The sequence below is a fragment of the Rhinolophus ferrumequinum genome, chromosome 17, assembly GCF_004115265.2.
Source record: "Rhinolophus ferrumequinum isolate MPI-CBG mRhiFer1 chromosome 17, mRhiFer1_v1.p, whole genome shotgun sequence".
NCBI lineage: Eukaryota > Metazoa > Chordata > Mammalia > Chiroptera > Rhinolophidae > Rhinolophus > Rhinolophus ferrumequinum.
This window is the reverse complement of record NC_046300.1, coordinates 41,542,105-41,564,444: the sequence shown is the minus strand read 5'-3', so window position 1 is coordinate 41,564,444 and position 22,340 is coordinate 41,542,105. Positions and strand designations below refer to the sequence as shown.

Here is a 22,340-nt window from a genome sequence, read left to right as displayed (position 1 = left end):
GCTGACCCGGTCTAAAATGTCAAAACGCCCCCACTCGATTCCACCCCCTCTGTTCTGCTTTCTTTTTCTCCATTGTACTTATCACCATCTTGACATTTTATCTTGCTTATTCTCTCTCCCTCGGGAGCATGTCAGCCCCTCAAGGGCCAAGGGTTTGTCTGTCTTGTTCACTGATGGACCCCAAGGCTAGAACTGCTCTTGGCACAAAGTAAGTACTCAACAATATACTAGATGAGTGGATGGATGGATAAACCTACGCCCTGCTTGTTGACATCAGGCGTGTGAAGGACTCTGTGATACGTAATAATGTGGCGGGGGCACAGAGGAGGCGCAGGCCCCACTTGGCCTATCAGAACCATCATCACCCCACAGGTGATAGATGAGGACACCCAGCCTCAGAGCAGTCACTGAGGGCAGGGCTGGGTGGGCCCCAGGCCGCCTGTCCCTCAGTCTAGCCACTTGGCAGAATCATCCCCGCCCTGATGCCGCCTGCTATGGGTGGGGAGGGGGCAGTGGCAGCTCTAGGCCCTCCTGGGCACAAGCAAGGGGGGAGCCACTTGCCCCCACGCTGCAGATTCATCTGTTTCTGAGAAAGAGAAACAGCAGCCTGGTACTTGGTGGCCCCTCCATCCCCTCCCTCCCTTGTTCTGGGGTCGGGAAAAGGCAGGAAGGTCAGGTGGGGGTGGGGGGTTCTTCCTTCCTGGGACTCTGGAGCCTGCCCCCTTGAGTTCAAATCCCATCTCTGCTACACCCTAGCTCAATGACCCGGAGCAAGTCAGTTTACCTCTCTGTGCCTCAGTTTCCTCATCTATAACATGGGGATGTTAAGAGTATCCACTTTAGAGTTATCTGAGGCCTGATGGAGGTGAACACCATGCACACAGCATGTTCTGGCACTTGGTAAATGCTCAGGAAGCCCAGTCATTCCCACTGTATTACTGTTTTTGTCTTCAGGTCCCTGGGACACTATGGGCAGGAGCCCCCACCTCTGTGGGCTTGGGTGAAGAGCCCCACCCCATACCCCCAAGCTGGATCCTGGCCCCCCAACTCACTGGGTACTCCTGGCGCACATCAATCTCAGCAGGCAGGACAGTCATGGTGGGACAGCGGCCAGGGCCCTCACTGGCACTGGTCCAGAAGTGCTGCTGGCTAGAGTTGGCGCAGTCCTGCTGCAGGGTGCACCTGGAGTGGCGAGACACAGGTCAGGACCCAGGGGGACTCGCCCCGCTGCAGCCTCCCAGCCCTGCCCCTGCCTGGGAGCCTCACCGTGTCTCCAGGGCGCACCAGCCACAGTAGGCGTCGGCCGCCCCCACGCAGTCCTCGCAGGTAGTGTGCGCAGAGCACGCAGCGACTTTCACCCTGGCCATCTGAAGGCAGAGGCAGGGGCGCAGCTCAGTGAGGCTGCCGGCCCCTCCCCAAGGGAGCCAGCCTGGCCGGCAAGAGCCATGAGAGGCTGGGAAAACAGGCTTGGTACTATAAAGGGGGAAACACGGAAACAAGGCTTTTCTGCACAGGTGACATGTGTACTGAGAGGCGAAGGGTGAGCAGGCAAAGCAGGTGGGGAAAGAGCGTGCTCTGGGCGGAAGGAACAGCATGTGCAAAGGCCAGGCAAGCAAGAGCTCGGGTCATCCTGGGACCTCGTCAGGCCCGGGCTCTGGCCTTACCTGGTGGGACGTCATCAGATAAAGGTAACCAGGGTCTGCTGGGTCAAACTGCATGACGTGGTGCACAGGCTCCCCGTAGGCCACTGTCACCACCCGCCTGCTGACCACCTGCATGCTCTCATTCAGGTTGATCTGTGGGGGGGGGTGGCTGTCAGGGTGATGGCGCACTGGGAGGGTGCCCATGGCAGGGGGAGGCCAAACACTGGGGAGCTGCCCCCGGCAGGAGAGGGAGGCTGACTCAGGCTTGGGTTCTCAGCCTCCCCATCCTCTCCTGGGCCCTTCCAGGGCTGGTGGGAAATCACAGACATATAGGGGCAGTGGGTCCAGCCTCTACACTTAGCCTCTGCTGTGCCCCCACCAGCACACCCCACCCTGTGAATACATACAGGCTTTACAGTTTACAAACATTCTCTGGGAGGCTGTCTGGCATCATGCCTAAGAGCAGGGGCTTGGGTTTGATTTCTGGCTTTGACATTTGCAAGCTGTACAAAAGGACAAGTAAGTTGTCCAAGGCACTTCCCCTCGCTGAGCCTCAGTTTCCTGAGTTTAAGAAGACTCCTGATGGTACCTGCCCTGCAGGACTGTGGGGAGCGAGCACTAATGAGAAGATGCACGCAAAGTGCTGATGGAGCCACATTTCTCATGCCTCCCCTCTCACATCCATTTCACAGATGCGGCAACTGAGGCTGAGAGACTTGGCAAGATTCATAAAATGAAGACACTCAGGGTCATAATATAAGCCTTGGCCTGTGTGATCCCAGAGTCCAAGGTGGGGCTGGGATTTGGGATCCAACGTCCAGGAAGGAGGAGAGCCAGGACTAGCTGGTGCCTGGAAGTTTCTCTGGCTCTGACGGCCCCTCTGCATGTCCTCCTGAGAACCAACAGTGCCCTTCAGAGTCCCATCAAACTGCTTTTTCGACTGGCCTCACACATGTTCAACATGCTGCTTTGTCAAGGCCCCACCACGCCTTGAGCAGGGACCAGTGGTCAATGCTTCCCTGGAGCCACCTACTTCCCAGCCCTTCTCTATGGGCTCCAAAACCTTTAGTGGCTTCCTCCTGCTTATGTAATAAACTTGTGCTGGCGTTCAAGGCCCTGATGATCTGACCCCAACATACTCTGTCAGCCTCATCTCCACCCACTCAACTCAACTCACGGATTCCACCTTCAGGCCTTTGTCCTGGCTCTTCCTTAAGGAATCTCTCTCCTCCTCCCCTTTTGCCCCATATGCAAACAAAGCCAAGCTCTGTCCTCCCAACGTCTCCTTCAAAAAAGCTTCCCATGTGTCCCCCACACACTGAATTGAAATTTCTCTCCGGGCTCCCACAGGCTGTCCCAGCTCATGAGACACTCCTGATGCCAGGAGGCCTCTCGGCAGATTCTGTCCCAGGCGGTCCAGGTTCTGTCTGCTGCCCTCAGCCCCAGCCCCATGCATCCAGAAGACACTCAATTCATTTCTACCCCCTTCAAATGTGTATTGAGCACCTACTGTGCTCCAGGGCCAGTGCTGGGTGTTGTGATCTCAGCCCTGAGCAGGTGAAGAGCTGGCAGGAAATAAAAGTCTGCACAAAGCAGATGGCAGGTGAAAAGGTTGGGTTTAGGGACAGTGTGAACTTTGGGCCAGCTGGGGCCAGCTGCACCTGAATTCAACCATAGCTCTTGCTGTGTTGTTTTCCCTTCCAGAGTCTCAGCATCCCGATCTGTGAAATAGGAATCACAGCTCTGCCTCCCTCGCAGGGGAGTAAGAATTAAATGACATGATTCTCATGATGTGTCTTTGAGGCTGGGCAGAAACTGGGTGTCCCATAACGACAGCTTCATGTGTGAGGGGCGGGGAGACTCCTTGCTTTCCACATGCACAGGCATTGTCACAGTAAACTCTGACCACAGTCCTGGACAGTCCAGCTCATTTTCCCCATGACAGACAAGGAAACTGAGGCTCATTCAGGGTGAGACACAACCACCCGCAGGTCACACAGCTGTGAGCAGCGGAGCCAGGATTCAAATCCCACTGTATAAGGACCTTCCACGGGACGTGGAAGGTTGAGGAGGACGCGCCCCCGCCCTTCTCCCTGACCTCAGGCCTGGTATTTCTTCCACAGCCATTCATGGTCCAGCAAGGATCCTGGGGCCAGGCGGCCTAGGCTTGGACCCCCACCACAGCCTTGGTCCATGGCGTCTGCCTGGGCAGCTGAGAGAATTGGATTATCAGATCTGAGTCAATTAGGCCAGGGTCTGCTGCACGCTGGAGCCGTGCCAAGCAGCTGAGTTTCCCAGCAGGCAAGGAGTGGGAGGTGGCTGGGGGGCAAGCCCAGGCCCTCACCTGGGGGCCCAATACAGGCCCCGCCAAGTCCACTCTGCTCCATAGTGGCAACTGGATTCCTCTCATCCTTCCCAGCTCCTGGGCCAGGTATTATTATCTCCAGAAACCAGTCACCTTGATTGGGGGAGGTGGACTTCTTCAGAGGGTGGCAGGTGGGGTGGAGGAGGAGATGGGATGAGAGTCCCCATTTTCAGGCTGTGGACTTCCCCCGCCAAAGCCCCACAATAGTCTCGAAAGGCAGGACATACAGCCCTTCAGAGATGGGAAAACAGGCCCAGAAAGAGAAAGTGCGTTGCCCAAGGTCAAATAGCCTGCAAGAGGCAAAGCCCAGACACTTGAACTCAGACCCATCTGCCTCAAAGCCCTAATCCCAGAGACCCTGAGAGAAGGGCCAGCCCTCAGCTACTGGTTCCCTTCTCAGCATGAGGAGGCACTTATTGTTATGAGCAAGAGGGGAAGAAACAGATGTGAGAATGCTTTGTAAACTGTGAAGTGCTAGGCAAATAGGATAAAACAAAGGGTAATACTGGACCTGTAGAGGCTCTGGCCTGGGGTGGGCCTGCTGCTCCATCCCCCAACCCCTTCAGCCTCCCGCCCAAGCCCTACCTTGAGCAGCCGCCCGCTGACTGTGCCCAGGAAGACCACCGTGTAGTTGCTGACACTGGCCACGGCCACAGAGGAGAGGCCCGGGGCTCGGAACACGGGCGTGGCCTTCAGGGGCTGCAGGATGGACAGCGGGTGCTGTAGGTGGGCAGCCCCGCAGTCCAACTGCTCCGGCTGCAGCTGGAAGAGAAACAGGACATCAGACCTCAGCTCCAGAACCTTCTTCAGCTCCCTGGCTGCACTGTATGGATCTCAGTCCTCAGCATCAGAGCTTTAAAATCTTGCTCCTGCTTTATATGCCCAGCTCTGGGCTGAGAACCAAACACAAGCAGGGTCCCACCCCCAACCCCAGACTGACCTTTGACCTTGGCTTTAGTCACAGAGCTGCCCCGAGACAGATGACATTTCAGGTACGTGGGAACCATAGAGGAGGAGTTGGGGCGGGGGGGTAGGGGGTGGGGGTCAGAAGGGTTGGCGAGGGAATAAAGTTAAGTGTGCAGGGGGCCAGGGAGGTCAGGACAGGGTGAGGCCTACACACCCTCACACCCTTAGAGCTGCCCTTCCTGGACGGTCACAGTCAGGCAAAGCAGAGGAGCCCACACCAGACCACCAGAGGCCATCCTTTGCTTCAACTTACCTGCTGACACCCAAGGGGTGTCCTTCCTGCCACAGCTATGTCTCCACAGCAACCATAGGGCTCCCTCCTCCCAGACCCCCTGCTTTAACCCCAGCACTACCACCCCAAAATTTCCAGCAGCTCCTCCGACTTCAGGTTGAGGCCTTCCTAAACTGAGGCCTTCCCCAAGCACACATTTCCTCATCTACCCACGTTACAGGTGGACAAAGCAAGGCTAGGTGTGTCCAAATGCATAGTTCCACCATCCACATCAGCCCAGTGCCACCTCTGGTAGCAAATCAGCCCCCCTCACAGGAGCAGGACAACTGTGTAGTCCCCAGGCACTTCCTGGACTAGCTCCCACCTTTCCCACCTTTCTCGTGGCCTTACTGATCAAAATTTCCTTCTGCAATTTGCACAAAAATAAAAAACAGACCTCCAGGGAGTGCCTTTGAGAAGATAATTGTGCAAATCCACAAGGAGACAGAGACAAGCATAGTTTAGAAGAGTAGACGGGGACACAACCTCATGTCTCAGGCCCAAGTCCCGCCTTTCCTGGGGTGGGGGGACGCTTTTCCTAGGGAGTTATATAATTCTTCTTCACTGAATATGGATTACTTGTATCAGTAAACAATAAGTTGTTTTAAAATTAAAATTGTAAACCTTGCCCAGGGGACATGACTTTCCTCCCTGAGCTCTGGGAGGCGTGGGAAGGAAGGAAGGGAGACCTGGGAAGCCCCGTGACACCTTTGGGGGTTTTCTGCCATGGGCCCTGCGATGCAGGGTGCCAGCCAGCCACGGTGGTGGGTCCTGGGAAAAGCCAGACAGGCGCCCAGCTCCGGGTGATCTGTTGGCCAGGGCAGCAGAGAGGATGAAGGGGAAGCACGCGGAGAATCCACCTCTCGCCTGCACGCCCTGACGTTCACAAGTCATTAATTCTACGCCAAAGGAATTTTCTAAAAAGACTTTCCTCCAACTTTTTTTCTTATCCTAAAAATAAAATTAAAAAAAATTTTTTCTAAAGGAGAAGTAACCCGTCGTCTGCTCCGAATGATCTGTGCTCTGAGGGGGAAGCTGACTCCCCAACCACCAGGGGAAATCACAAGGCTTCGGACTGGCTCAAAAAATGGAAGCTGGCAGGCTCGGGAAATGCCTCCCCTGTTGGGGGAGGGGCTTGGAGGCCCCAGGAAGGGGGACCGTGGGCTTGGGGACCAGGCAGCTGTCAGGTCCTGGAGAGTGGCCTCAGCCGAACTTAGTCTCCTGGGGCAGTCACAGCTCCACAGGCCCAAAATACTACCCTGACCGAATGACACCGCTTGAAATTCCTCCATTAGCACTGGCCTGTCTTCAAGACTCAGTCAGCGTAGCTCTTTCAAAAACACAAATTCTCCTGAGAGCAGGAGGAGGGCTGGACTTCCACGCAGTCCCCTCTAGTCCACGAAAGCCGCCTTTCCAAGCACAAAACCAGTGAGCCCCCCCCACCAACTAAAGTTTTTCTCTGGCTCCCCGTGCCAGCTATCCTCAGGATCAAGCCTGGCATTCTAGGCCTTTGCGATCTGGCTCCTGCCAACTGGGCAGGCCTCAACCTCACTGCTTTCCTCTGCCCACCTCTCTGCTCCGACCCCACCAATCTCTGCAGTTCCTCAAGTGTGGCCACTTTCCCGCCAGGGCTCCTGGACACCTTCATAATGTTGCTTCCTCAGCAGCCGGTGCCCTTCCCACACCTCCAAGCCTTCCGTCCCCTTGCCTTACCCCATGCTGTTCCCTTTGCCAGGGTGGCACGTTTTTAGCCAGCCTTCAAGGCGTGGCTCAAAAAAAAAAATCTCCCCTGCTTTGTTACCTGCAGTCACCACCTTCATGTATCCTGGCAGCACACGCATGAGCTTCTCCAGGGCAGACCCTGTGCCCGGGGTGAGTGTTGACTAAAGAAAGAAAACTAATTTTGACTAAAGTGTGAATGACTCTATTCGGTGGCTTCTTTTCAAGCCGAGGGACTGAGAGCAACACTGCCATGCTGGGTGCTGGAGAACTAAGGGAAAAGTATGGGTCAGCTGGATGCCTACTCTACGTGTGGCAACACAGGGGAGGCAGGGGTTCAGGCCCAGACAACACCTGGCTGCTAGTTTTGGTTCCTCTAAGAACTTCAGTTTATCCCTCTTATAATGAGATGAGCAATAGCCTCTGGCCTCAACTCTTTCTGAGAGGACACCCCTTGCCCACTCCAGCTGCCTCCTAGGGCCAAAGCTCAGCTCTGCCCACTCTCCCATTAAAACTCTGACATATTGATTTCACTACCAGCCGTAATTGTGTTGACTTTCTCTCCCCAGGAAGTCAGATGGAGCAAGAGCTTCAAAAGACCTTCTCACGCCTTCCACATCCTGCCCACAGAGCCCACCAAACCTTAGTCCCACCACAGGTGGCTCTCCGAGGAGGATGAGGCGTCGATGGTGGGCCCGTGGCAGGTTGCAAAACTCTGTGGTTGGGTCCCAGGTAGAGACTACACCGGCTACTGGGGCCTTGTGTACTTTCCTGCCTCAAGTTTTTTATTGTTATTGAACCATGATCCCAGGCAAGTGAGGTTTCACTGCCAGGAGTGGTAAGCACACTTTTGGTTAATTAAGTGGCCGACTACAAGCAGCCCGACGCTTATTACTCCCAGACCGGGGGCTGGATGGGCCCCTTCCCACTCACCCTCCACAGTAGCCAAAGCGAGCTTTTAAAACTTCGAAACACTAAATGCAAAGGGAGATTCTGTTTAAGTAAAAGGACGTTCATGGAGTAAAGTCTGGAGTTGAAAGTAAAGTGTCAATGTTGGTTTCTTAGTTTAGACAAATGTCCCATGGGTATGCAGGAACTATCTTTGTAACTTTCCTATAAATCTAAAATTATTCCAAAATAAAAGTTTATTTTAAAAAAACATACGAAGCAGATGGTGTCAGCTCAACGGCCTTCAAAGGATCCCCAGTGCCCTCAGTATAAACCCAGACTTTGCTCTTGGGCTCTCAAGGCCCTGCCCGATCTAGCCTGCCCCTCTGTGGCTTCCTTCAATGCCTGTCTGGCCCAACTGCTGCTCCCTTAGCTTGTATAGCTGAAGCGGGGCAAGGAGATGCCCCAAAGACAGGACTAAAGAAGAGGGAGCAAGCTGGGACTAGGCAGGGTACAATGTAATTGCGTCTGACAGGCAGGAGGCCTAGACAAAAAGGCCACCAAACTCTTCTGAATTGCTGCTTCCTGAAAACCCCAACTGAGAACTCTGCCCCTCACACACACTTCTTCAGAAGCTCTGGGTTAAAGGGGCAATGTTCTCAAGGTCACCCAAGGGCAAACCTGTGACTCCTAAACCCAAATTCCACCCTCCCAGTTCAGCCTGTGTGGCCTCTTGGAACACCACAGTTACTGGGCTCTGGGTCCACTGAGCTGGCACCTTCACTGAGGGTAAACTGAGGCATGCAAAGAACTATGGGCCTGCTGTGTGCCGGCCCCGGGAGGGGTCAGGTTGGACTTGATTCTAGGTGGGGGGCCTCTAGCCAATGGCCTGACACCATGGAGGAAGCTGCCTGCTACTGAGAGAGAAAATATCAGTACCTCCTTGTGGATAATCAAGAAGCTTACTTCCTGGAGGGGCCAGGCGAGAGGATGGCCAACGGGCCAGAAAACAATAGTCAGGAGGTCTCGCCCTGAGCTGGAGGAGAAAAGCAGATGCACCAATGCAGAGAGAGGGGCAGATGCTTTCCCAGGACACACAGAGCAATAATTCCCCATTGGCTCCAGGCTGCCTGAATCTGGCAGGATGAACTGGCAAATGGCAATGGATGCAGCAGTTCAGGTGGACACTTCCAGAGCTTCAGAGAGGCCTGCCTTGGTTTCCCTGACCCTCTCATGGAGGAGGTGGGCCGCTCAGCCCTAGGACACTGATGCCATCCAGGCCAGCTGGGCACCATCTGGAAGGGTCGTGTGAAACAGCCAGCCAGGCTGCCCTGAGCACAAGATGTCTGCTCACCCACAACAAACACTCCTGGCCCTGCCACCAAACTGGACACAGTCTAGAGGAACAGCCCCCAGGCTGAGGTCAGAGGCCTGGCTCGACGGAAGACCTGCTGTGTAGGCACCAAGCAGAGTTACCTCACAGCCATTCAGGGGCACACACACTCTTGTTGTGTCCCCATTTTACAGACAGAAGCTGAGGCTTCTGATGTGCCAAGCCTCCTGGCTCTGCACTCAGGGTAGGTTGTCCCATCTTCTCTGAGCCTCAGTCTCCTCATCCGTAAAGTGGGGACGGTAACAGCAACCCCTATTAACAAATGTTCCCAATTAACTGCAGGCCACTGGGCAGAAACTCAGGGGTGCCTGAGGCCGGGGGAGCCCCATGGATGAACAAGCCACTCTATTGCTTCCCAGAGTCGAGCCTCTGAGGTTGGACCCGCAGCGCTGCCCTCCCCCAGAACAGGATGTTGGGAGCTAGGCCGAGGCCTGCTCCACTTAGGGCCTGCCTGGGAACTACGGCCACAGTCGCTGACTCAAGCAGCCATTGTTTTGTTAGCTGGACGCGGCCCCCCAGATACCCAGCTCCCCCTTCTTGAAGCTGTTTCTCATTCCGGCCCAGCCTGGCCCCATTTCCAGCCCTCCCCCTGGGTCCCAGAGGAGCACAGTGTGGGATGGGCAGCCAGCGACTCTTCCCTGGCCCAAGTGAAAAGTCACTCCCTCCTACCGCTCCACTGGGGGGCGGGGGGGGACAGAGTGCTGCAGCTCCAGCCCCTCCTTCCCCAGAGCAGTTTCTGTCCCAGCTTCTTCCCTGAAGGGGATGCAGGCCAGGAGAAGCTGAGAGCCGCAGCTGTCTCTCCCGGGCACAGGCAGCCTTTCTCCTCCTGGGGCTGAGGGGCCCTGAAGACTGGAACTTACACCCTCCTCCCCATCCTCTGGGGGTGCTGGCCTCCATCCCAGAGTTGTCATACAACTGCTTGTGGGTGCAATGGAGGGAACAGGGCTGGCTTGGGGCCCCCAGCAAACATTTCTGGGCCAGGTCCCATGTGCTGAGGACATGAAGATGACACGTGGGCCCCTCACTCTAGCTGTCCACATCCCAGTTCAGAGACCACCCCCAAGTTGGGAAGTGACAGCTTTATAATAATAACAATACAGTATAATCAACAACACAACAATAATAAGCAGCTACTGTCTACTTTGTGCAGAGATCTCTGCCTGTATAACCTCATTTACTCTCACCACACCCTAACAAGTTGATGCTCCTTTATAGCAAATATAAGTGGGGCACAGAGAGGTGAAGTGACTTGCCCAGGGTCACACAGCCACTACATTCAGATGGTAGCCTCAAACCTAGGCAGGCTGGTTCCAGAGTCCTCGCCCTTCACCACAGCCCCTCACCTGCTGCTCTGTCAGGCATTGCCAACAGCTGCTGGGAGAATGGACCCCTGGAGCTACAAAGGCCCTGGGTTGCAAGCTGGGGAAACTGAGGCCCATCAAGGCAATGACCACTGTTAGAGAGCTCAATCACCTCAAACTCAGATGGTGGACGTGCCCTGAGAGGGGCACAGGGGCAGGGGTGGACACGGATCTCCATTTAGCTCCTTTCCTGGGCCTGGCCGCCACTTCAAGGCCTTTGCCACCGCCCCCCCATTATTTACCGATCAGAGCACTAAGCGCTCTATGATTAATGCCCCACTGGGGCCTCGCTGGAACTTGTAATGGAGCTTAGAGCTTCCTCCCTCCTCCAGCACGTGATTTATCGTGTTTCAGGGTAAAGGACAGTGGACTGGGCGGGGTGAGCCAAGCTGGCCGGGAGACGGGCAGATCCTGGTGGCATCGGGTGTCAGCGGCAGAGTGGGCAGCGCAGAGTGGGCAGCGCAGGGCCCGTCTTGGCAGCCTGTAGAGTTCGGTCCTGGCCCAAACACAGGCTTTGGAAGGAAGAAAACGGCTGTACTCTGGGGGTAGCCAGGATCCAAATCCATGTGGCTGGTGCCAAGAGACTTTCCAGGCCTGTCCCCATATAGGGACCTGCTGGTTTCCATGGCAATACCCACACTGTTGTCAGAGCTAGAGAGACCTTGGGGAGTCACCTGGTCCAGCCACTGTGGGGGCTCTGGGAGAGAGCCTCCTGCTTCCACCAGCACGTGGCAGGACTAATGTGGGGCCAGCAGCCACAGGTCCCTTCTAGAACCAGATTAACTAGGTCTCACTCTTCCCCCAAAGCCTTGCTGGCTCTCCACAGCCCGCAGGACGGCATCCAAATCCTTGGCCTGTACCCCAGACCCCACACACTCTCAGCTTCGTCTCTGCCTTCTACCCAAGCCATGTTCTGCCACATCTCTAGGCCTCTGTCCTGCTGTGTCCTCTCCCTGGAATGCCTTCCCTTGCCACATCTGTCAAAGTCCTGCTCCAATGTCCCCCTCTTCCAGGAAGCCTTCCCTGACTCTCTCAGATGAGGCTGGGCCAGTGTGAGGCTCGCTACAGCATGTCTTCTGTCATGATCTCCATCCTGACTGGGGGGTAGGGATAGGGTCTGATTCATCCCTATGGGGGGCTGCCATGTAATAACAAAGTTGAGCCCCCTCCTGTACTGCCACACTTCAGAGCACTCTCCACCAGGAGCCCACACAGGCAGCAGATGTTGCCCAGGAGGTGCTGGGCTTTGGTGGGCAAAGGAGGAGACAGCTGCAGTCCTGGGGCCATGCTGGGCTCTGGGGCTCAGCAGCCATCAGGCCACACTGGGGATCTCTCACTACTTCCCACAGCAGCCCCAGCAGGGGCAGAACTTCCCTGGGCCTCCATGTCTTCACCTTTAAAAATGGACCCATTCACCCCTTCCCACTGTGACCTCGGGCCCCTTTGGCTTGTACCCCTTTGGTGTTTTCAGAGGAGGGAATAAAGGTGATGAACACATACAGGTTCTGCAGCCAGACACCTGCCCCCCCTTTTACCCACTGTGTGACCTCAGGCAAGTCACTTAGCCTCTCTGGGACTCTGTAGATTGGGGATAACACTCATCTATTCTGCTTCTGGGGGTATTAAAAGATATACCATGTGTAAGCACTTTACAAAGTGCCCAACACAGAATAAGTCTCCAAGAAACAACAATAGCAACAATAATGACGCTGAGCTGATAGGAGCAATTCTGGTGACAAAGTGAGGATTTCCTTGCTATCATGGCCCAACTCAAATCAGGAAGCTGAGGCCCAGAAAGGGGAAGGGACTCCCTCATCCCGGGGGCTCAGGCCCTCATGCGCCTTCCATCGCCACGGCGTCTGTTCTCCCTGCAGCAACCACAACACAGAACCATCCTGTTTCCTTAACCTCCATGAAAACCAGCAGCTGTGGGCGGGCAAAACGTACTCTTAGAGAGGGTATTTCTGCAGGGCCTGAAGCCGACTCACACAGGGCCTCTGTGTTCTTCCCTACACCGCTCCCTCTTTACAGATGGAGAAATGGAGGCCCAGAGAAAGTAACTTGCCCAAGACCACAGCAAGGAAGGTGCAGAGCCAGGACTGGAAACCAGGATGTTGGAGTCACGGTCCGACACTCACTCACCCACTCTGGGCAAGTTTCACCTGTGGGCCTGGCCAGGGCCGTGACAGATCTTCCATTCACCCTCCTAGGAAATGCCAGACAGTGCGGTGTTGCCCAGGAGGGGAGGGGGAAGGCTGCCAAGCCCCCGTCCCCAGTACAGTCTGTCTGTACCCCAGAGGGCTGAGGTTAGTGTTATAGGGATATGTCAAGTCCTCATTCAAAGTGACCACATCACTTATTCACACCCCCAAAGGGCCAGGGGATTCACTCCTTCCAGAGTCCAAACAATCCCGTTTTCTGTGATGAATGCAACCAGGTGCTGCCCTGCCTCTCCAACTTCCACAGGAGGCTCCATCAGCCCCAGCCCCCAACTTATGGCCCGGCCGCTGCAGATGCCCCGGCCAGCCGCACCCCACTCTGGCTCTGACTCACTGTAGCATCAGCTCCATCTCGGGCATGCTTGAAGATACTATCGCAGGAGGGGATCGTGTACAAAGGGCTCCACCCAAATCTTGGGGGGGGAGGGGGAAGGAAGTAACTGTAGAACCCCCAGCAGAGAGCTCACAGTTAACAGCAGCCATCACCCAGAGTGGACTCTGGAACGAGACAACCAGTCTGCAGATCCCTGCTAACCAGCTGTGTGACCCTGGGTCTCAGTTTCCCTGTGTGTAAAGTGGGGATAACAGCACTTCCTGCCTCAAGGGGAGGACGGGTATGAGATAAAAGGCACTGGTGTTTGTGAAGGGCCGGCACAGTGCCCCTGCTCAGAACCGGGAGCTCAGCGTTGGTTATTATTCAGCCCCACAGAGCCGAGCCGGCACCTACCCTCTGCACACCCTTCACGACCACCAGAAACTCCACATCTGCCCCAGCAACAGCCGTGACAACAGGCCCACTCTTCTTCGCAGCCTATGCTCCTGCCTCTGAGTTTGCTGGGGCCCCAAAAGCACCAGACACACTCTTGCCTCACCCCTGTCTCGCCCACCCCTGCTCACCTCAGAGCCTGGTTTGATCCTCTAAAGCACCCTTCCCTCCTCTGAGCGCTCCGTGCCCCATGGCTGTTCCACACACTGAACACACTTTTCTCAGATGTATTTTTTCCCTCCTGGTACTAATACCTCTATCTGCCATTTCCTGGGCACTGCGTGTGAGATTTTAACCTGCCCACATCCTCAGAAGAAGACACTGACCTGTTTTATAATGAGAAAGTATGAGGCCCAGAGAGGGTAAATAACTCACCCCGGGTCACACAACACACAGGCAGGAGAACGGGACTCAACGTCAGTTTTACCCTTAGGTACCTGGGAGTCCACACAGATGACGTTCCCTGAGTGGGGAGGGATATTAACAGTCTTCTGGTCCAAGCCCTGTCTTTCTCTAGGTTAGAAGGTCATCCCGGCCAACCCTATGGGAACCCCTTCTTCTAAGTCCTGCCAAGTATCTCTACTTGTACCCTGGGCCATGGGAGCTCACCCCCAGCCCCCAGCCCCATTCCAAATATAAAGCCCGTCTTGGAAGCTCTGTCTCCCTCCACCTCCACCCAGTATTTCAGCCCCTAAATTGGTTCAGAAAACGCCTTCTTGACGACGAGCACCCACCCACCGCATGGCAGTTTAAAACCGCCTGAGGGTTTTTTTTCCACCTTTACAATAAAAAGACACCTTGAAAATGTGGCACTGACATATCCCTGTCGGTTTTCTTTTTGGTTTAAAAACACAAATATTATGGTCATTCAAAGGCTGGGGTGAAGGAAGTAAGACTCAGCCTGCCCTTGCCTTGCTGGGTGACCCTGTCTCTCAGTTTCCCTCCTCAATAGCTGTGGCAACTTCCCAACTTGCTTTCACCTCAAACATGAGGTGAGGAAAGGGCTCCATGCTACACACAATGGAGACTAATTTCCTCACTCACTTTTTCTCTCAAAATAGTCCAATAGCCCCAAATATGCCAAAAGTCATCAGGGACAAAATTGGGGCCCTCAAAGACTGGGGAAAACCAAGGTTCCCTACCTTTGACCTCACACTTTAGCAGCTCATCCCTTCTCTACAGATTCCCAAATGGAAGGTGGCAGCAGAGGCTGCATTGCCTGAAAGGTGGAGAGCAGAGGACGCCTGCCAAGTGAGAAGCTGGGATGACTAGATCACCCAACCGAGGCGCTGGAGCTATGGGCTGGAGAGACCCTGAAAGCCACCCTCGGACTTTCCTGAGGTCTGGCCAAGCCACCTCACCTTGGAGGTCAGATGTCCCTGGAGAACACAGGGAAAGATGGGGTGCTGTCCCCTAGCCCAACGGCACTAACATGCCAGGCCAGACTGGGCAGCGTCCTTCCCCTCCGTCCTGTCTGAATCTGGAGCTACGTTCAGGCAGCCGCATCTGTCCCAAGTCCCCTGCTTCCCTTCATGCCCCCACCATGGGCCATTGCGTCGCAAGAACAAGGCCTGGCCTGCTGCCTCTACCGCTGCACCCAGCACCCTGTGGGCCTGGCACACAGTGAGTGCTCAAGAAATATTTTTGAATGAATGAGTGAATCTCCTGCCTTGGAGATGGCACCAGCCTCCCAACTACTCTCCCTGCCTCTCATCTTTCCTTCTTACTAGCCACCTAGGGACTTTCTAAAATAATTATATTAAAAATAATCATAGTAATTGCAAACAAGTGCGCCGGGCACACTACCAAGAGCTTCAAATGTATTATCTCACTGAACCCCCACAACAGCGCTGGGAGGTAGGCATTTTATTACCATTCCCATTCCACAGAGGAGGACACGAGGTGCTTGTTCAGATCATATCACTCCTTTGGCTAAAACCCTTCATGGCTCCCCATGTCTCCGGGATACAGTCCCAATTCCCAATACAGCCAGCCTACACCCCACAGGCCCCACCCACCTCCCCTAGCCTTTCTTTCATGCATTCCCCACTCCCCCAGCCACGGTGAATCTGACCTTCGTTCGGTTGCTCTAGCCTGTCTTGCTGTATCCTACCTCCAGGCCTTTGCACAGGCTGTTTCCTCTGCCTGGACCCTTTCATCTTCTGCTGAACTAAGGTGGCCAACTCCTGCCCATCGATCCACCTCCACTTTGATAGCACTCCCCAGGAAGCCTTGGTGGCCCTCTCCCGGCTCCCTCTGCCCAGGTTCTCCCATTACAGTACTCATTGCCCTGGGCTGTAAGAGCCTGACCACTGGTCAGGACTGTCTGTCCTCTGCTTGCCTGCAGGGTCCACAAGAGCAGAGACTGAGTCACCATTGGGCCGCAGCGCACAGCACAGGGGTAGGCACACAGTAGGGGCTTAGGAAATGTTTATTGAGGCTTCTATCTGGGGCTAGAAATGGGAGATAGTGGAGTCTTCACTGCTGCAGAACAAGCCAAAACAGGTCACTGTTTGCTATTCAGGACCAAACTCAAACCTGTGCTAATAACGTCTCCTGTAATAATAACAGGAGAACAGCAGACCTCTATCAGGTGCTTACTATGTGCCAGATACAAAGTGCTTTATATCAATTAGTCCATTTAGTCCTTAAAACAATTCTTAGAGATTTGTTTTTACTATTCCCACTTTACAGATGAGGAAACTGAGGCTCAAAGAGGTTAAGTCCCTTGCCAAGGTCACACAGCTGGGAAGTGACAGAGTAGGGTTTGATCCTGGGGTGCAAAGTCCAAGTTTTTAGCCTGTAACTGGGAGCTGGCAATAGCCTGGAGCAAGAATAACGACCACCCTCCCCACCCCACCCTCAGCTGTGCCGGAGGCCCAGATCCCGAGGGCTTGGACACATCTGGGAGATCCTGCCCAGTGGTACTGACCTGGGCCCACAGCTGGGTATAGGAAAAGGTGGGGGGAATACAGGAAAGTGGCTGAGGAGGGCTGAGAATTTGCCCAGCCTTGGGTTCAGGAGGAGGCCCTTGGCCACTCTGTCCCTGGGGCTGTGTCCCTGGAGAGGCCCTGTCCCAGTAAGGAGAAGGAAGCCCCAGCCCCCTTCAGCAGAGTGAGTCACTGCACCAGGCCAGGCTGAGAATAAGGGACCGTGGGAACCAGGACGGCTCCTGCCAGAGGGGGGAGGAGGAGACTACAGCCGCCCAAGAGGACAGACTCACGCTGACAGTATGGATGGACACACGGGGCCTGGAAAGGCCAAGGAAGTCTCTAGTTCCAACAGGGTCTTCCCTCCGTAGAGGGGGGCTGACTCCCCACTCACCTCCTTTAGTCCTGAAACAAAACTCACCCTCTCAAATACAGCCCATTGGGGGATATGGCTCTGGGGAGGGGAATGGTAGATGTCCCAACCACAGCACTGGGCAGCCTGCCCTGACCTGGCTGGCCCCTGCGGGTGGCAGAGCTGCTCCCTGGGACAGTCTGCTCTGCTCACCCACCGTGACCTTTATTTTCAGGGCAGCCAGCCAGCCGGGTGGTGGGTAGCTGTGGGAGCCCGACTATAGGAGAAGGAATCTGGGTTTTCTCAAAGCCCCAGTGTTGGGCACACCCACAGGAAAATAATTAAGCTCATGAGATTCTTGCCACAGCCTGAGGACCACCGAGAAGGGATAAGGCAGGGCTCCCTAATCACCAGGAGAGGTCTGAGTTTGGCATTTGAGGAAGGAGAGGCTGGGGCTTCCTAGGGCGAAGCCTGGGGTTCAAATCCCCAGATTCAGACCAGGAAAGTAGAGTATGGAAAAGGCGCAGGGTTCCACCTCCCAGGACCCCTGGAGAAGTGACCGCTTGTAGATAGGCTTCCTTAAAGGGAATCACACACAGTTTCCTCCTGCACCCTTGTGTCATGTCCCCACAATGTCAAAACACACAGTTACTCCAATTTGACCCCTTGACACTCCCCAACCCAGGCGGGCACGTGGGCCCCTTTGCCATCCAGCTGGTGTGCCCTCACACCTGGCCCCTCCTCATTCCCTCCTGAGCCCCACTGCCATCTCCTGCACCCTGCATACCCGTGCTGCACATAGAGCTGTTCACTTCCCTCCACCCTCCTGGCCCTGGCACCCACCGACCCTAGTCCTTGGTCAGACACGCACTTACTTGCTGTGCGTTCTGTGCTGCTGCCTCTGAGGCCCCAGACGCACACCTGAGCTGTATATGTATCTTTGGCTGTCTTCAGCGCTCTCACCTGGGTACCCATCGGCAACCTGGGCCCCTCCCACACACCTAGGTATGCCCACCTGTAACCTAGCACTCACTTGAGTACCCGCACACTTGGACCATATTCGCCCCAGCGCCCACATCAGCTGACACATGTATCCTCGGAAGTATATCTAGGTCCCCGCAAATGCACCCGTGGCCCAGAGTACACACCTGTGTCCCCACACACGCAGATCTGGGTCCCAACACGCTCGCACCAGTGACCCATTCAGCGCACAACCCGCCGAGTTACCCGCACGCTGTCCCTCGGGAGCCCTGGGTTGGTCCCCCGCACCCCCATCGCTTGGGCGTACCTGGATGTTGCGCTTGCGCTCGCAGGCCGGCCCGGTGCCCTGAACCACGCTGTCGAGCACAGCCACCACGTCGGGTGCGGGCTCCACGAAGCAGGCGGTGCGCGCGGCGCGGATGGCAGCTTGCACGTCCGCAAAGCGGAAGGCGCAGAGCGCGGCTGGAGCCGCGCGAGTCGCAGGGGACCCCTGGGGCCGCTCGAAGACAGCAAAGAGCAGCTCACGCGCGGGGAAGACCGACACCAGGCGGCTATAGAGGTCGCCGCGGCCCGCGCCGCCCGAGCACTGCAAGCCCAGCTGGATGTAGGACTCAGTGAGCTTCTTGGCGTCGCCGCCGGCGCCGCGGGGCAGGCAGATGCGTGCCAGCAGGCTCCGCGCCTGACTCTCCTTGTCACCCGCGCGCGCCTCGCTGTTGAGTGCCAGGTATGCGTAGGACCGGGCGCCCGGCGGCGGGTCCGGCGGGTGCAGGAAGGCGCGCACGAAACCCAGCTTGTGCTGCTCCTTGGCGCCCTGCTTGATTTTGAGAATGTTGTCGTCGGAAGGGTTGAGGTCGAAGGTGAAGAGCTTGGCCAAGTCGCCGCGCGCATCCAGGGAGCGGATGGCGATCTCTGGCGTGTTCTCGAAGCGGTGGTCCTCCAGGCTGCGGTTGCGCGGGAAGAAGGCGCTGCCGTAGCCGGTGTACGTGGCGCCCACCAGCAGGCGGCTGCCACCCGCGTCAGCGGCCGGAGGCAGCACCAGCCCCACGGTGGACGCGTTCGGGTGGTTGGCCGCCACGTTCAGCATGCTGGGGAACACTGTGACGGGCTCGGCGGGCGGCGCGGCGGGCGGGAAGAGCACGGCCACGGCCGAGATGTTGCCCCGGCGCCGTAGCTGGCAGAAGCCCTGGTAGATGGAACCGCACACGACCACCAGGCCCTGGCCGGGGTCCAGTTGCAGGATCTTGTTGTAGTTGTCTGTGAGGCGCCGCGGGTGTTCGCACGAGGTCTGCGGTAGCTGCGGGGCGTGACACAGCGGGCTGTCGGCCACCGGCCCCACCGCCGCCTCGGCCTCCAGGCTCAAGTTGGCGCCCGACAGCTGGTAGAGGCGGTTGACGGCCGCCAGGTACACGGTTCCTGCCGCGCCGTCCAGGGCGAAGTTGTTGGTGGGCGTGGGCGAAGGGAAGCGGCGCTGGATCTCCAGGGCGCTCGCCCGCGCCGCCCCCAGGAGCAGCAGCAGCAGCAGCAGCAGGCAAGGCGGCGGGGCCCGGAATGGCGGGCGCGGCGGCAGGGGGCTGGCCGCGGCGGCCGGGGCGCTAAGGGGTGCGCCGCCCGCGGCGCGACGAGCCATCCGGGCGTGCGCGGGCTGCGCTGCACGGCGAGTGCATGGGGCGCGGCGAGGCCGGGAGCCGGGAGCCCGGAGGCGGCAGGAGGCGGGGGGCGGGCCCGGGCCGCGAGGCGCTTCCTGCCCGCGCCAGCCGCCCCCGGCCCCGGCGCCCCGGCCCGGCTAAGCCGAGCCGCGCAAGCCGGGGGCGGGGCGGGGGCGGCTCCGTTGCGGACACGCCCTCGCGCCGCGCCCCGCCCGGCCGCGCCCCGCCCCCGGGCCCCCTCCCGCCCCCCGCCCACCTCCCCTAGAGCCCGGTCCCGCTCCCCCGGGGCCCGCTGGCCCCGCCCGGCCCTCGGGCCGACGGGCCTCTGCTCCGCTGACAGTGGGTCTGGCCGCCCCGCGCCCTCCAGGACCCTCCCGCGCGGCGTGGCTCTCTTTCCCGGCGCAGCCTCCGCCTCCGTCGCTTGTTTCTCTCTTCCTCCCTCCTGGCCGCTCGGCCCGTCTCTCTCGGGCTGGTTTTCTGTTTTTCTTCCTCTCTTTCCATCCCACCCGCCCCTGTTTCTGTCTCTCCGTGTCTCCGGGTCTCTGTCTCTGTGTCACCCCTCCTCCCCTCCCCGTTCGTGTTGTCTCTTTTTCTCAGTCTCTAGTTCTTCTCATTTCTCCTCTCGGATTCGCTCTCCCTTCTCTGGTTTTCTGTCTCTGGCTTACTCTCCGTGGCTTCCTCGGCCCCCTTAGAGCCCACTGCCTGTCTCCCGTCCCTCCGATCCCTCTCTCCTCCATCTCTGCCTGTCCCCCCTTCGCTGCCTCTCAGCCTCCCTGGTCCACAGACCTCTCCATCTCACAGTCTCTCCCCTTTAATTCCCTTTTGCGGGGCACTGTCCAGGCCTTAGGCCCCAGGCCTGGGCACCCCCAGGGCCAGCAAGGCTGGTGGCACCACCCCATCAGTCCGCATGATCTGTCCCCCCAAACCCCAACCCCATAAAAGGAGTTTTATAAGTGGCGGGACAGAAGGACAGAGCTCAAGGGTCAGGCATATGAATCAGGAAAATGAAGAGAGAACCTTGTTGGAGCCTGTGCGGGCTGCGGGGCAGCCTGGGCTGGCCACACCCAGAGTGAGGCCCTGGCCCTGTAGGCTGCTGCTCTCCTGTCACCGCTGTTCACCAGGAGGCACTTCCCCTTTGTGGGGGACTCTGAAAGGACCTAAAATCCTCCCAGATTTAGTGGAAAATCAGCCACATGAGTTGGCACTGGGCTGAGTCTTTCACCTGGAAGGAGCAGGTAGGCAATGGGATGGAAGGCAAGCAGTGATGATTTCAAGGTCACAGAGCCCATGTAAGGAGCCCCCACCGCATCTGGCCATGGTGGGTGCTCAAACAGGGCTTGCGTGCCAGGCTCTGTGCCAAGCACTCTACCTGAGTTGACTCCTGTCCTCCTCACAGCCACCCTTTGAGGCTGGTACTGTTAAGATCCCACCTTACAGATGTAGCACCTGAGACTGCAGGGGAGAAGGGACTGTCTGGAGAGGCACAGCTCACAAGGAGCAGAACTACAACGTGTAAAAGACAGACTCTGCTGGCTTTGAAACCACCCCAACCCACCCCCGGCCCCACGCCAACTCTGGCCTCTCGGAACTGGAGGGGGAACTCCCATCAGACTCCTGGCTGTCACATGGTTCCCCCGGGGCCCTTGCTCTGAGGGTAGCCTGGCCTCACCTCACTTGTTCCCACCTGGCCAGGAAGGAAGGACAGGGGGCTTCTCTGTGCCCCACAGGGTAGGCAGGAAAAGCCAGGCCTACAGCCTTCCCCCACTTCCCTCGCCCAACACCCTGCCTTCCTGCCATCAGCATTTGCCCAGCACGCCTGCCTCTCCCCTCCACCCCCACCCGCCATCCCCAGGTCTGGTCACTTTTGATAACCAGGAGTGTTCAGCTACAGGAAATCGGAGGCTCTGCTTCTGGCACTCTGTCCTCCTGGGCTCGAGGCCACTCGGGACAGCCCTGTAGGAATGATAACCCCACCTCCATCTCCGGTAAGGAGTGCTTGTGTTGTGCCACCCATGAGAGCAGACTGGGGAGCCTAGCAGTTGTGCAGGAGGCTGCCTGCCCTAATGCACCTCACCCCACCCCTCCGTGGAGCCCTCCCCCATCAGTCCATCTGTCTGTCTACCTTCAGTCTTATTTTTCTCTAGCCTTCCCCACGCCATCTCTGTTTCTGTCTTCTTGCTCCTCCCAGTTTTTCTCTCTCTTTGTCTCTCTCTCTCTCCCAGTCTCTTCCCATCTCCCTCTCCTTCCACACTGTCTGTCTCTTTGTGTGGTATCTCTCTGTCTCTCTCTGTGGCTGTCTCTCTCTGTCTCCCTCCCTATCCCCACCCCTCTCCCTCTCTCTTACCCCTCCTAGCTTCCTTCCTGTCTCCAGCTCATCTTGCTGCATCCTGCAGCTCCCCCCACCGAGCCCTGAGGATAATGCTCTGTTCTTGCTGCTCAATCTGGTGCACAGTGCAAGATGGTTCTGGGCGCTTTGGACACAAAAATACCTGCCAAGCTGGGTGTTGGGCGGGAGCTGCCCTGGGCTGGGGGAATGCAGGGCCAGTTTAGACTGCAGAGGGCTTGGCCAGGGTCTGTGTCCTGACAAGCTGGAAATCAAAATGCTGTGTGGCCCAGGGCAAGGCACTTGCCTTCTCTGAGCCTCAGTTTCCTCATTGTAAAACAAGGACAATCATAATAGCACACTGGCTCCTGGGAGGTTGTGAGATGTGAAGAACATAACATACCAGAAAACACAGTGCTGGCAAATCACAGGTACTGGGCAAACACCAGTTCTCTCTCCTTGCATTGAGCAATGGCCCATCAGCGCCTCACTGCCTGTCATGAGTCCCACAGCAGCT

At 57.0% G+C, this 22,340-nt stretch overlaps 1 protein-coding gene across 1 annotated transcript in view; it reads right to left on the bottom strand.

Annotated features, from left to right (window-relative positions):
* The window catches only part of PLXND1 (plexin D1), a 50,499-nt gene extending 31,018 nt beyond the window's left edge, over positions 1-19,481 (bottom strand). Inside the window, exons 1-5 of the mRNA XM_033132482.1 lie at positions 18,162-19,481; positions 4,594-4,770; positions 1,665-1,796; positions 1,267-1,367; positions 1,053-1,182 (exon numbers count right to left, since the gene is read on the bottom strand). Of these exons, the coding sequence (XP_032988373.1) occupies positions 1,053-1,182; positions 1,267-1,367; positions 1,665-1,796; positions 4,594-4,770; positions 18,162-19,481 (1,860 nt within the window). The remainder of the gene's footprint in view (positions 1-1,052; positions 1,183-1,266; positions 1,368-1,664; positions 1,797-4,593; positions 4,771-18,161) is intronic.
* Between the last annotated feature and the right edge of the window lie 2,859 nt (positions 19,482-22,340).